The sequence below is a fragment of the Passer domesticus genome, chromosome 10, assembly GCF_036417665.1.
Source record: "Passer domesticus isolate bPasDom1 chromosome 10, bPasDom1.hap1, whole genome shotgun sequence".
NCBI classification, from domain to species: domain Eukaryota; kingdom Metazoa; phylum Chordata; class Aves; order Passeriformes; family Passeridae; genus Passer; species Passer domesticus.
In genome coordinates, this window is record NC_087483.1 from 30,305,673 (window position 1) to 30,321,413 (window position 15,741).

Genomic DNA, 15,741 nt, shown 5'->3' on the forward strand with positions numbered 1-15,741 from the left:
TGTAATCTTTCCTCATACTCTTGGCTTGACAATCCTATTTACAAAATAGGACTCACCTAAGGAGAGAATTTGCCAGACAGGTCTGTTCATTTGAAACAATTCTTATTTTAAACCTACGGAACTGTAAAGTTAAAAAGCCTCAACCAGCAGGTCACCTTGCCAGGCTCTTGCTCTGGTACTCATCTCTTTGGTGTCCCCTCTCCTAAGATCATCATGCATTCTCCTCCACACAAATACCCGGGACAATCAAGGTTTCCACTCCTTGAAATGCCAAAGGCAGCACACTTGTATGAGGGGATGGATTGCTGCCTACATCAGCCTAGAAGGGTTTATAGACAGCTCAGGGAGAGGAGTTTAATAATAATTCCCAGATCTAGTATTCTAATAAAGCAGAGAAGCCATTCAATTACAAAAGAATGGTTTGGATTTTAAGTTTCTACCTCTTTAGTAAAAAACAAACATCTCATCAAAAGTTATGCTATTATGAAGTGCCCTTTATAAGGTGCAGACACTGTTGTATATATCACTTAGCAAGGAAAATCCTTCAAACTTATTTTAAAAATCACTTTTACAAGGATCTTATTTAAGGAAACATCTCAAAGTGAAACCTCAGTTACAACTTCTTTGCTTCTTCCCCACTCCCGAGCTGTATTATTGACGTCTCTATCATTTTATTAAGACCACCTCAAATCAAATTAGACCTGAGATCAAGCAGCCAAGTCAAGGTTAGGTCATTACCTGTTATATTGCAGAAAACACGGAGTGGTCCCAGTGGTCCACTTCCATCAGAATCGATGTAGAAGAAACCTGATGTCTTCCCTTGGTGTCGGTAAGCCTCGCAGGATTGTTCATAGACAGCTTTAAAAGAAAGAGAGAGTGAGTGCTTCACAGCCAGAGCACAGACAGACACATTCTATACATGAGTACTGCATTAATTATTACCATAACATACCCTGTTAGCACACAGTTGATTAGCATGTGAAATCTTACTGCATCTAGGCCTGAATCCACACTCAAAATCACACATTTCTTTAACTAATTCCTTGAACTTAATGCATGCTGGCTTTGAAGATACAGGTACTTGCTTCATTTTGGATTAAAGTATGTAAATATTTAAATAAAGGGATATGAACTTTCAAATGTGATATATCTAGTCATGGGGTGGTACAAAGATTCATCATGTATGGTATTTCAAAGACATACCTACATACACACAGGTACACATGATTTACTACCTAGGCATACACTTAAGCCTTGTCAACACAGATATTTTTGCCAGTCCTTACCCTCCCTGCAGGATAAAGTTAACAGAAAGCATTAAAGCCCCACCATAGTCTACTATCCAAATGAAATTCATTGTTCCTCAGCAGAAAAGCTCAAGCTCAGACATGGTCCAACCATCCTAGGTTACGTTTTTATGCTTTAGACCTAATTTTATACAACCAACTCTTTCTCTGTGCTTATCAATGTTGTTCTCAGAGTACCAGTGCCTATGAAAATCCAATAAAACAAGTACAGCAGATCACCAAGAGCAAGAAAAGAAGGAAAAACAGTCAGTCAGTACAATCTTTGTATTGGAGGCATATTTTCAGGAAAGTTACAACTGTCACGTCATATGAGGCAAAGACAAAACTCACACAGAGAGGCAGTCGAGAGGTATCAGAAAGTCACATGTATGATCCTGGACCTTGAACAACAACCTTAAATCTCATTTCAGGAGAGTTTATTTATTACCTCTCCACCTGCTTAAACTTACCTGATTATACTGACAAAATTATTTTCCCTAAGAGTTTATAACTGCTGTGTTGAGGCTGTAAATACAACTGCAAAGTTCCCAGTGCTTTTCATCTGAAAGGAACTCAGGGAGCTTTGCAGATTGCTGGCAGGGACAGCACTTCTTCACCACTCCTAAACACAATCCCTGCAGAAGACAGCAACTGCTTCACAGCAGCAGGAAAAGCTCCTTACTCTCACTCCTCTGCACACATGGATTCACATACCTCCTTTTCCCTCATTCCCTTAAAGAAACTTCTCTAATGAAACTTTCAAAAAGGCATATATGGCGAGCCCTGAAGCAGCCTTGTCTGAAGAATGCTGTATGACAGTTCACCACTTAGATCTTGGCCATTTCTTCACTTCTGCCAACAAAATAGAACCACAGTTCTAGGGGCTCTGGTCCAAACTGGCTATGGATTAAGTCTCATCGTTCAATCATTTGTACACTCACCAAAATATCCTTCTCCCTTGCACACTTCCTGCCTGACCAGACATCTTTAGCAGACAGAACATCACTGAGTGTTAAACAAGCACAGCACTATCCTTCCCAGGGTTAAGAAGCTGCTTAAGGTACTCAGCACCTGATGAGACAGTGCCTTAATTAGCATCCATGCCATAATAAATAGAATTAAGAAAGCTTTTTCCTCACAGCCTGATGTATTCAAGCATGGTAGGAGGCCTGAATATCTCTGAATTCCCACTGTGACGGCTGGCCAAGAACACATATTAAATGCAAGTTAAATAAAATCCCCAAACCAGAACCTATTCTTCCAGTGTTCACAACCTGAGGGGCTGACAGAGTCCCAGAGTTGCAGAAGTGCTGACAGAAGCAGTGGGCATATGGAGGTCAGGAGAGAGATGGTAACAGGCAATTAAGTAAGCAACCAAGGAATCATGGTTTGATCAATTTGCAAAGTTCTAAAACTGCAGTTCACTTAGTGAATTTGCTGTCATCATCGTTACAGGACACTTCATCTTGTCTCATTAGGGAATATGCCAATTGCTTCCTCTGAATTGTTTGCTGAAGTGTTTTTGAAGACAAAGGATGGTGCGAGGGGTAGAGACATAAAACAAATATGCTGTCAGTGAACTGGCACAGCAAATCTCAGTCTTCATCACAACTTGTTCTTTCTAAGTGTTCTTCTTCTTGACTGTCATTTTGGCTGGAGCCCAGATCTACTTTTTTCAAATTAGTACAGAAAGATGTGAAGATTCTGCCATTAATAATGTGGGCAGATTCAAACAGAGATTATTTACTCACCTTTATATGGCCCCTTTGTCACTGTAACTTTCGAGAAGAAAAAGGCTATATAGACCTAGAAATCAAGCTTATGGTGCTCAACTGGTATAATTCTGAAAGGATACACAAGCTTCCATAAAACTACAGTTATGTCTGCCAGAAGGAAATCTATCCTGGTATGTTTGCCTTTCAGTTATATGAGAAATCCAACACTACAAACTGGGAAGTAGCAGAAGAAATGGGAAAAGGCCATAAACCTTGAGCTCTAGCACATAAAACATATTCCATCATGATTAGTGAAAAGCAGTTTTGGTGGGCAGTTTATTTTGTACATGCACACAAAGTTTCACATGCCTGTATCTGTAGCACTTGGTACTGCACACTTCTAGTCTGCAAGCAGACGGGCCATTGATTTTAATTCTCTTTTTTGCTCTTTTTTTTCTAAATAAAATGCATCAAAATGAAAATTATGTTTGTTTTTCAGCCACTGGCAGATGCCCCTACAGACATTTCAAGTGCACCAACCATTCCAAGCTCTGCTCAACTCCTTTGTGGCCTCAGAAGATTGTTTGCTTCAGAATAAAGTTATGCAATTCCATTTGCTGAAAAAGGCTCTATCATGCCAGTAACAACTTGAAGCCATCTTTATGGGTCCATGAAAGACAAGATCTCTTTGCATTCGTTATTCTCCTTTTGCAATCAAAAATATCATATGAAAGTAAAAAACAGACAGTCAGCTGTGACTGTTGAGACCCCAGAACCTCAACTTTGACAACTGCCTTCACATTTATGTTCTGTTTTGTTTCAGGCCTCTCTGCTGTAGATGGAGTTGTATTCATTTCAGGAATGCTGGGGAAACCATTATTCTAACTGCAATTAAAGTCACCAACCATTTAGGTATATAAGGCCCCACTGTCAAAAAGCAAGCACCAAAGGTAATGATGGAACTGTTGACAGACACACACATTTTAATGCCAAAGAGAATCTGTAGTAATTGAACCTTTTTAATAAAGCAGAGGTATTAATCAGCTCCATTCAGAGCAGAACCCACCATTATTATTTTAACCAATATTTAAAAATGTTTAAGTAAATTAAAAAAAAATATTAGTCGGTTCATTCCTTTCCATGAAGTATTTCAATAGTCTTTATACTTTTATTCCTTCAAATTTGTTTTTCTATTGTAAAATGTTCACCCAAATGGGACTGAAACAAAAAAAAAAAAACTAGCCTTCTTGATAGGCAGTTCATGCAAAACTTGTTTTCTCATTAAAATACTTTTGAAAAAGCATAATTTCAAAAATGAAACCTTTAGCTTGTTTTTGTCTCATAAAAGCAAGATCAGCTTTCCTTCTCCCACCTTCCCAGTTGTTTATTTTGTTGTTTGTTTCTTTCTTTGGCAAATTTTGATTAACACCAGCCGCTGAAGATAAAATTATGCTTCCCAGCACCATTTGTTTCAGAGAGCCATAAACACTGAAAATCCCAGTTTAAGACTTTGAGCCCCTGCTGTGTTTCCTCAGGCCCTTCTGGGCGAGCAGTTCTGCCAGCAGCAGTGGCACTGCAGTGGCACAGGCAGCAGGGTGGAGCAGGTTCACAGAGCTGCATCCTGGCAGTGCTCCACTGAAAGAGAAGTCAGCAGCCCCATGAGCCCACACCACCCCCTGCAAGCTCGGCCTGGACCTTGCAGGCAGGGATGGCTGGTAAAAGCATTACGGTGAGGTACAGCACAAGGCAAGAAAACAGTGTAAAAAGTGTCACAAGGCTGTTGCTGATAACTGGCTACACCACCAAGACCAAACAAGAAACAACCTGACTCCAAGGTCACAGATTTAGTAAGGGACACGACATCAGAGATATCTGTTTTACTTGGTCACAAAGGATATCTTTTACTGTCTTTTTTTTTTTTTTCTGCCAGAATCACTTGTAAGTTATAACATTGGATAGACCTTATGCTGACATTTTTGCTCTATAAGGAGTTTTTTTAAAGGCTGAAGGCTGCTCCTGTGTTTCACAAAGAAATTTAAAATCCTCCCAGAGCTGGCTGCTGAAAGTGATGCAGCCTGAGAGCCCCATTCTTTAGAGCAAGAGCTGCTCCTCTAAGTAAGTGCTGCGCTCTTGCTACCTGCTAGGATGGGCTGTGCTGATGGTGTGCAGGCATTCACTGCACTGACAGAGCTCAAGATATCTATCTCCCAGCCTCCTCTGTAAAACAACTATACCAATTTCTCCCTCAGACATCTTTTTCAGTCTCAAGTATCTCAAGCTGAACTAGCTTTTCAGATCAACAGCTCATCACATCAGAACATTCATTTATAGCACTGCTTTACTCACTGATCATAATGCTTATACTTCCCTTTAGTTCTCAGTTTTCATCTTCCCAGGTGCTTAGGAAATCATTTGTCAAATTTTGATCAGCATTCACAAAATAAACACTTTATCCCCAGTCAGAGCAGCATCCTAATTCTACGTGCTTTCTCATATTTTCTGTGATATAAACATTCATAAGCTCAAAAATCAAAACCATGGCTCTAAAATGTATACATCCCATGTTTTTTCAAGCCCCCACAGAAATATCCTAGTGAAACTCTAAATATTCACTTTGATCTGTCATGGTTCAAGCTACAGATCCATGATTCAGATTTCAGTGTCAGAAAAGCATTGTCAGATTGTAATATCATTATAATAAAACCTTTTTTTGACCTTTTGTGTATAAAAACCATTCAGAATTCCATTTCTTAATTTCTGCATCAAGACCCTTATGGCTGGTCAGCCACGGTCAGTTCTGCAAGGACTGGGGTCACTCTTGGTTTGGGTCTGCAGTTGAAAATTCAGCCTTTATTCAATATGCTTCACAAGCCTGAAAGATTTTATATATGAGTAATTGTGTCACTGTTCAGTTCTCTGAAGTATTTTGAACCTGATAATCCAACTGTTCTAATTACAGTCCTTAAACCAGAGGTGATTTTATCCCTGCCATAGCTGAAATCTATAACAGTTCATGCCTAAGCACAAATATTTCCAATGTCAAACTTCTATTTTTTCCAATAGAAAAATCTTTTTTGTCCAGTTTTTCTAGACTGCCCCTTACTATATTGATATCTGGCTTCCAGTGTTACTTTTGCCCCATGCATTTCACCTGCAGTCTCCACGGCAGCCCTTGCTAAGCACAGGCTTCCTGTTCCACTGCGGAGCTGCTCAGCAGATGAGCCTTTAGATGGTCTCAGTTCATAAGTTCTAGCTCTGTTTCCTTTGTCCTGATGTTCCTAACTTATGAAATCTCTGCTCTTTTTCAGGGCACTTTTTTGTTTTTTTCACCTCCAGTCCTACTTTGGCTAAAAAAGGAAAGGGCATTCTTTTACAAAGCCTTGAACTTCTGCAAATAACTGTTTGAGAACTTCTGCACCTCTTACCCCACATTTAAAAATCCCGCTTGCTGTTGCACTCAATGTAAAGGTTACAGTGACAATGTTCAGTCTTGCTGCTGGGAAGACCAGGCAAGGTAAACCTCTCTCTGCTGCACCCAGCAGCACGTTACTAATGTAGATACCAGCAACAATGCAAACTTCCAAACAAAAAACCATTTGTTTGTTTGTTTTTTCCTCAGATGACACTGTCCTTTTCAGATTTAATGGACACCAAGATAGCTTTCCTCAGAAAATAGAAGTAAACCTTAAAATTCCCTATATTTTGTTCTGACTGCATTCCCAATTACTTTGGAAATTTATTTCATTGTATGAAATGTGAGCTAGGGATTCAGAATTTGAGCTCTACTAGTTATGATTACCAAAATCAAGCCTGTAGTATTCCTGCTTCAAGATTAGATTCTCATAATCTAATAAAAGTTGCTGATAATTTTCAATTTCTCAGAGGGAGAGACCATTTTATGGTGATATAATAAATAAAATACATTAAAGGGACTTAAAGAACTTTAATTCTTGATTTCATTGGGAGGTGTTGACACTGTCCACTTCTCAACTAAAATGTTGCTTTTATCATCTCTAAAAATTGCAAAGTCATGAAAAACTGTAGACAGAATACTTGCAGCAACATAATTTCAGACTCATTTAATAATTTTGTAATTCTTTGCACCTTAGACAAGAAGAGTAATAATAACCCCTATAATGGTAATTACTATTGCATTAAGAGGGGAGAACTTATGTACTGGTTAGACTGGAGAGGCCAGTAAGAGCTGGGGATTCTGCCAGGATATTCAACCATCCACAGACTGACCTTGGGAAAAAAAATACACACAAATGCTGAGCAGGCCAAATTAAGTGTTCTCAACAAAATGCTCAGAGCTCTTGGAGGCAGATCAGAGATGACTATTTCAATCTCTGCTCAGGTACCTTAGGCCTGACAGATCTGCTTTTACAGACTTGGAGTAATGAGCAATGAACAAAAGATTTTTCTAAATAAAAAAGAAAGCAATATGCAATGGCAGGTTTCTTATTTCAACAACAGAGGGATTAGTACAGCAATGAACTCAGGGAATGATCATCATTCTCACCACTAAAATACCACTGTCTTGTTAAATGCCAGAAAAATGTACTCTCAAAACCTGGATTGTGACAGCTCTGCTCTTGACAGAATAATGCAGTCTCTGCTGTGACGTGCCTGGATGACAGACAGCGTATTTCTTCCTTTTTAGAATATGTACTTGCTCATCTGGTAAAGAATATGTTATTTCCACAGATAGAATTAAAATGCCTTTTAGCACAGCATCTCCTAAATGGATGCTCAGGAGAGATGCTCCCATTTCACCTGGTTGTTAGACAAATCCTGCCATCCAAGCTTAGGCTCCCCCTGGCCAAGGTCGGGTCAAGCCATCCTCCCCTGTCACTTCCCTGCTGTGGCTGGAAGGCAGCTGTGACAATCACAGAGCCCAGGCTAGTGCTGGTGCAGGGTCACCTGCAAGCCCTGGTGCTGCAGGAGAGCAGCCAGGGAGACCCAGACCAGTGTAAGGGTAGTGCTGGAGAGACAGGAGTGACCAAAGGGGTGAAGGATGCTGTGCAAAGCTGGGTATTTCGGTCTTGCTGCCAAGTCCCCACGTCCCTCGGGGGATGATCACACCTGAGGATGGCTGGCTTCACACATGACTGAGTTTCCCACATGCTCCCTTCTGCAGAAAAGTCCCAAAAAGGAATATTCAATGTGTGATTTACAAGGAAATCTCAAGCAAAGGGAAAAACTTTTTTTAAATGAACACCACTGAAGGGAAAGCATTAATAACACAGTAACTTATTACAAAATAAACAAGGAAAATTCATATTCCAAAAGCATGGTGTGAACAAAAATATGCAGGAACACCAAGTACAGTACTGAAGGTTTGATATGAATATTAAATGTGTTTTCTTTAGTCAAAGAAAGCCAGTGTGTTTAAGCACACATGGAAAAAAGCTGTTCAAGAACCTCAGACAGGAAAATTGGCTACTCAGGACATGCAAATTGCCCTACCGCACTTACTAGTAGGCATCTTTCAGACTGAAACTCTCAAAACCTCATTTACCCATCCAGCAAACTGTACACATCTCCCTACCTTGGAACACAGGAGAACAACCAAACCCCCAGCTGGCATTTTAAGATGCAGCTCCAGTACTGCTAACAATCTGGCTGAAGCTATATTAAGCTTTTCAGATAAGAAAAATGATATATGCAGTAAGCATATTAATATTAAAAATATACTTTCAAAGCATGAAGTTATGTTAAGTTTATGCCATATCAATGACTATATGACATTTCTATTATTGGATGACTCTTTCCTCCAGCAATTACCTACGCCAGTAAGACATATGCCTGTATGAGTGAGATAGATCACATACCAAAGCAAATATTCAGAATTAAATTATATTCTGTTAATTATCACCTTGCAAAGCTTTGGGACATGTTGACAACCCCAAAATATGAGGAATTAATTAATTATTTTATATTTCTCAACATATTTTATATCAATGTTCAGCACTCTTTGGAATGAAAAAATTCATGCAAGATTAAAACCTACCTGAAAACTATCATAAATAAAAATAATAGAAATACAGAAGGGCAAGATGAAGCTTTCTAAATGACTAAGATAACTCACAAAAAGGTAAGATTACTAATCAGTATCTTGCAATGAAGTTATACTATTCTGTATCTCAGGGTCACTTTACACTAGTCTACTGCTCTTACTATCAATAATTACAAGAATTAATAATATGAGAGGCATGACCATGCAGCTTTTAAACTATGCACTTTCAATTAATACATATATCAACCTATGTATATGCATACAGATACATAAAAATTAAGATCTGTAATTCACATCCCACTATCTCTCTTCTCACCTATAATTCTGTCATACCTTTCGCTGCCTACTCTATCTCTAAGCTAGAACAGCCTCCTTCTACAGATGACAGACTTCATAGGTGGTGCATGAACTTCCCATGGACACCTAGCTCAGAGTGAGATTAGTTAAGCTCTGAAAGCAGCTCATACTCCTTTTTAAATATAGATAGAGACCAGACCACTATCTTAACTTGGATGTCACAGTACCAAGACAGCAAAAGATAAATTAGCTGAATCCCACCCAGGCCTTTTCCCAAGCTGTGTACCAGCATCAGTGTTTGTATCTAGAGGAGGAAAAGAGAAAATTAACATTACATTATTATCAGTTTGCTATGGTTCACACATGTAATGGATCCTCTCCTATCTGGATTTTATCAGACTACTCCAATACCTGACAGATCAGCAGGCTACCCACCACACCGGAGAAATTGGGAAAGTATTTATCACTAAAAGGCTTCAGCCGAGCTCCTCTTCCAACCTATCTAAATGCAAGCTATGTGAAACACATTTAAAAGATAAAGCAAAAAGGAAAACCATACGTTTTAGAGATTGAAACACGATTGTATCCTCAAAGCACTGTCTCAGCTACAGATAAGCTCAAGTAGCAATAAGTTTCAAAAGAAACAGCCCACACAATTTCAGTAGACGATATAGATCACACACCTTTTAATATATCTGCAAATTGGATCCTATTTCCAACAGAGATGGAGAAACTAAGACACAGCAAAACTCTTCTACAATGAAATGTAAATCAGCAACAGTTAGCTTTATATTCTGTAGGGTTATTCCATGACTCCTGGTTTCCCCACACTATGGGCAGTGAAATGGGCACCTGGAGATAGTCAGCAGCAGTTCTACATTTACCATCAAACTGCACATCCACGTGCATTTGTGAGAGCAAGGCAGAGAATGTGCTTTGGGGTTCCACAGCCACAGAGTACAGAGATGGAAACACAAGTGCTTGTCAGTGCTGTGACTAGCCAAAGAGAAGATGGGAATTGCACGGGAAGATGTAATGATGAGAGACAAATCCAAAAGGGGAAAAAACCCCAAAGCCAAAACAAACCACAACAATGACGAAATACTTGGAAGGCATTGATAACATTCCATGTGGCAGCTAGCAAAGGAGGATTAACTGTGACTGAACAAAGAAATGTGTTTATGCATCAGGCAATAAGCTTTGCAAGAAACTATCTGTTGGGAAACACTAAGACTAGTAAAACCCAGAAAACATATACAGATTTTACTTGCATTTACATTTAAGTTCAGAGAAGAGGAGAATGGAAGCAGGACCAGACAACAATTTAGTGTGAAACCTGTCTGTCACAAAATAAGGCTTTAATAGGACAGGGCTACACCCTTTTCAGTAGTGGACCCTTATCTGGACCATGAAGATTGCCAAACATCCTGTGACAGTTTAGGAGCTTTCAGGATTTGGAGGGGTTTGGAGTGAGTAGAAGGACACCTGAGGTTTGCAGGCAAGTTGCTGCCTCCAATAAGATTATATTAAGGCCATGTCTAGAGCCAGGTAGTTCTTTTCCATATATTTTCAGATGCATGCTTTTCCTTCATGCACACATCTTGAATTTCAACTACATATATTCAGACATGCCAGACACAATTTTGTCCCACATATCTGACACAGTCTTGCAAACACTGTCCCAGCTGTGTCTTCTATCAACTTACTGTTCTTTTCTGACACTCTCTAATTCCCTTATGTTGCATCAAATGCAAACTATTTATCTTTGCTTTTCATGGCACATTTCCAACCTCTTTACCTGTCATGACTCTGACATTTGCCTTGTCAAAAATGTCAAACTCCTCTGGCCATAGCCTTATATTTTTCAAACAAGCACATTATTGCTTTCTCCCATGTCACTAAGAACTCCATTTCTTCCTCTTTTTAATCTCTACCTTATGACTATTTTGCTATAAGAAAGCCTAGAAATAATTATGCACCTGGTAGAGTGAAAGTGCCACCTGTAATGCTGATGAAGCCTTTCCAGCATTCCATCACCTGTGCCAGCATGTTTTCATACCCTCAGAAACTTAACTGCAATCTCTTTGGAGAAGAGATAGTGTGTATTGTTAGCTGTTAGCAGGATCCTGCGTGGTCTGTGAATATTTGGAACTAAAAATAAGACTGCTTATATACTAACCATAAAATGTATTTCAATGCTTCATATTTGATGACAGCAAGTTAGAAGCAATTTGTCTCAAGATCTCAGTTCTTAAAATTTTAAGATCTCCCAGTCTGAGTTGGCAAGACATAAACCAATTAAATCTGGCTTGCAGATGCATGCCATGCAGTTCTTACAAAAAACATGACAAAGAATGGGTCCTTTTATTGTTTTCAACCAGTGGCACCCACGTTTTACCATACCAAAATGAGGTAAAACCTATGGTGATGTAACTCAGACCAAAAAGAAATCCAGGCAACACTGAAATAATTATGACTGTTTTGCTTGCAGCAGATTGCCAGCTAAATCTTTCCCTTGCTGCTGCATGGATTTGGGTCTGAAGGGCAGTTTAATAAAAGAAATAGCCTCTCTAAAGTGGTATAAGTTCAATTTCAGGCCTGTCAGCATCAGTGTTCTAGAAAAATAAAAACCTCTTGAGGTAATGTTTCAAACCACACAAAATTAAATGTTTTACTTTGATAGAACTACACTGAATTACATGATTGGAGAGTTTCCTATACATTAAGGATATTCTGGAGTTATGCTGTGATCAAATCTGTGCCTTTCATTCACCTGCTGAAAGGTACTCCTGCACATGAACCACTATCAGCTGAAAGTGATAACATCTCTTGTTCTGCAAGTTTCGTATCACCCGTCGGTTTTGCCCACCAGCTTTGAGTTGGTTTCACTGCATATTTCAAATAGATGAATGGATTTCTCCAGACTAATGTTGCTGTTTATCAGCACTGCTTGGCTCACAGGGTAGCTGGCTCCACAATCTAGCTGGAATCAAATTAGCTGTTGATAAATCAGTTGTAAGCAAGCTGAGCAGCTGAATAGCTGTACATCACAGGTGTGCACAGCTTAACACAAGAGCTTCCTGAGACACTTTTCAGAGCAGTTTCACATCAGTGAACCTTAAATAACTGCAACTATGTATGTGTCTTTGAAGGGCAGACACGAGTTGACAGAAGCAGGAGGCTTCACTAGCTCCATGGAAGTGTCTGTGGGGAAAACTAGTCATGAACCAGCTCCCTGTGGTATGAGATGGTCTCCTTTGGACAGAAGCCACACTGAGCTGGCACCGACACAGTGAGCCTCAGGCCCCAAGCTAATATGACAGCACAGATGTAGCCCAGAGCTGTGTCCCTAATCACCTTTGACAGTCAATAGTGACAGTTCTCTTCCTTCCCCAAGGACCCCCTTTCTTCTCACCACCTGATTTGGCCACCTAGTTCTGTACCAGTCATCAGCTGGTGTAAACACTCTGCTATGGCCTTATGAGCTTTGAAGATTTTTTTTTTGAACAACAGAAGCAATGGACAGAAAGTAAGCCCTCTTTTTAAAACTATAGAGTCAGCCTTTTCCTTCCCTCTCTTCATCTGGCTTGGCATGATTTCCACACAAAACCCTTGGCTTCCTTTGTTCTCACAATGTAGAGCTCAGGTGACAAATTATGAACAGATTCCTCAACAGAATCTCTTGTCAGCTGCATACCCCACAAATGCTTTCACTGTTAACTAGCAAACCATTAAAGTCTCCAAAATGACAGAATGGTTGCCAATATTCTCAGCTTCAAACCACTAAGTACCTTTTCTTCTCTTTGGCTTTTTAGTTAAACAGGGGTAAAAAAAAATCCATCTCACCAATGCCATCCTATCTGCGGTCCAAGTGCTCATCAAGCATCCAGAGTGGTTACAGTTGTATTCCTGGAATTGTTATTCTTACTCAGTTTTTTTTCTCTTTATTTCCTTTGTCAGAACTGGGAATTTACCTTCATTTTCTATTTTTTCCTTTTAGTCAGCTGTAAGAAGAGGCTTTATTGTGGCTTTTCCTTTCTCTATTTTTTACCAGAATTCACAGCATTTTGTGTCTCTACTGTTTGATGGGTGTTTTTTAACCTTTAAAACACCTTAATATTCTTTTTGCTGTGGATTTCAGTAGCTGAATGTTTCTGTATTCTTGTTAATAGTAGCAGCCCAAAAAATAGTTCAGCAAAATTTCAAAATCATAAACTGTCAGAAACTGGGTTCTTGCTACATGGACTTTCATACGATCTAAAAACAAAGCCCAGCGTGGTAAAATTGACTTAAAGCACCAAACACAGATTAAAATCAGCAAGGCAAATTCTACTAAATGTCTAATGACCACTGTAATTATGATAAGGAAGCAAAACAAATGAAAACTGAACGTGGGTTTACTTACAGTTGTGACAGGTGGCTCCCATGTAGCCTGTATTGTTACAGTCACAGTAAAAGGTGTTCCAGGACTGGGAGCATTTTCCTCCATGTTCACAGTAGTTGGGTAAACATCTAAATAGAGATATTAAAAATGCAATTAATTATAAATATTTCTGCAAAAATAATGTGCTGGGGGAAAAAAAAATCAAAACCAACAGAACCGTCTCAACTCCTCATTCAGGCAAGAGTTTCCTAGGGCTGAAATCCCTGTGTAATGAAAGAATTATTTCTTTCTCTGTGATTCACATCCAAGCACTGAATTTAAGCAATTTAAGCAATCCAGAAGATAAGCAAATATCACTCTAAATAAAAAACATACCACTTGTTAGCAATTAAAGTGTCATGAACTTTCTGACCACAGAGCAAGACAAGTAGCAGGTGAAAATGCTATTGAAATCTTGTTCAAAGGAGAATCCCCTGTTCTCTGATTGAACAGGCACAACTGTTATCAAAATTAGGCTAAGTTACATTTGTGGTAACACTAACAGCATGCAAATCTCTAAAGTGAGAGGAAAAATATGCTTCAATTATGAGTTCTGTACTCTCTTCCTCATTTTGGTTGGTGTGCCTCTAAAGTACTATTGTGAAACAAATTATTAAAAGAAGAAAGAGGCACAACAGCATGCAGCTTAGGAAATGAACAGAAATAAAAGCTGTGGGAGATAAATTCAATCTCCAGGACAAGAAGTGAATGCTGATCTGAACTCCCCTGGTATAAATGTAGGCAGTGCAATGGAGTTACACCAGCTTAAATGGAAACAGATTGTTCTCTTATTTGCCTTTTTTTCTTCTTTTTTTTCCTCTTACTGTATATTAATCTCTTTTACACAGTATGTCTGACTTCTGAAAAATAAGTAACTTGTTTATACTGCTGATTCAATTGTGATGGGTGGGTGGAGAGGAAACAGGCAATCAATTTATCCTTTACACTACAGAACTCCATTAGGATTTGCTCTGCTGTAATTTGAGCCTCAAAACTCTTTCAGTGCCCAGATCTTTCCAGGGTGTTAGTGCAAAATCACTGGTGCTACCTTGATTTTTTTTCTAGCTGAAGATGTGGTTTTATTGCAGTTCATCTTACCCTTAGGAAATTTTTTTGCATTCAAGTATGTATATTGCCCTTAGCAGTGGCTTTCAATCTGTTTCTTCTAAATTACTTACAATTATACCCCATTCCATGCAAGCAAGCAGAAAACCTGTATGTCACTAACAGCCATCTTCACCAGCCTTCTGAGCCTCATCAGCCAAATTTTCATCAATTTACTTGAGTCCAAGGCTGTTTGGAGCTGCCAAACCTTGACAAGCCAAAGGAACCTGTTCATGTGCCCAGAGGCCTGTCAGAACAACCTCTTGTCCTCAATATGCTCCGTGCTCATTCATGCAAACTTACATCTATTCATCTCTATCAGTGAGTCTAAGATTCATTCCAGAACACAGGTTCACTGGATCACTATTTATACTATAAGATTATAAAGGCCATATTAAAATATTAACATGAAAGATTATTTTTATTAATGCTTGCTCAATTACTGCAGCAATTATGTATTATCCAAATATGAGAGAAATAAGGAATTCAAGAAGAACGTATGTTATTTATGACTATCTGCAACATCTTTTAAAACATTTCTAAGAATATATTGGTCTTATAAAAATTATTGTCATGACTTGTATTAATCATTGAGCTCAAATGCAAAATGAGGAGAGAGGATGAGAATTACATTCCTAGTTTTCTAGTTTTCCAGGAAGCTATTTCCACTGCTATCCTGTTTCTAAAACAAGAAAGAAACAAAGGGGAAGGTCAAAACCTCTGGGTTTGCCCTACCCTTATAAGGCAGGAATTCTGAGAAGGGATGAGATTTTGGCTTTTAACGGGCAATCATCTATCAGTCCAACAGCCTGCTGGTACAATGAGAGCCCCGCCAGCCCCTCTGCCATCACACCTACTCCTGGCAATACTGACATGAGATTTAAAGCTCTGGGTCGA

At 39.1% G+C, this 15,741-nt stretch overlaps 1 protein-coding gene across 1 annotated transcript in view; it reads right to left on the bottom strand.

The window, feature by feature from the left end:
• Positions 1 to 15,741, bottom strand: part of CNTNAP5 (contactin associated protein family member 5) — a 273,862-nt gene that overhangs the window by 96,105 nt on the left and 162,016 nt on the right. Inside the window, exons 11-12 of the mRNA XM_064434947.1 lie at positions 13,723 to 13,829; positions 739 to 858 (exon numbers count right to left, since the gene is read on the bottom strand). Of these exons, the coding sequence (XP_064291017.1) occupies positions 739 to 858; positions 13,723 to 13,829 (227 nt within the window). The remainder of the gene's footprint in view (positions 1 to 738; positions 859 to 13,722; positions 13,830 to 15,741) is intronic.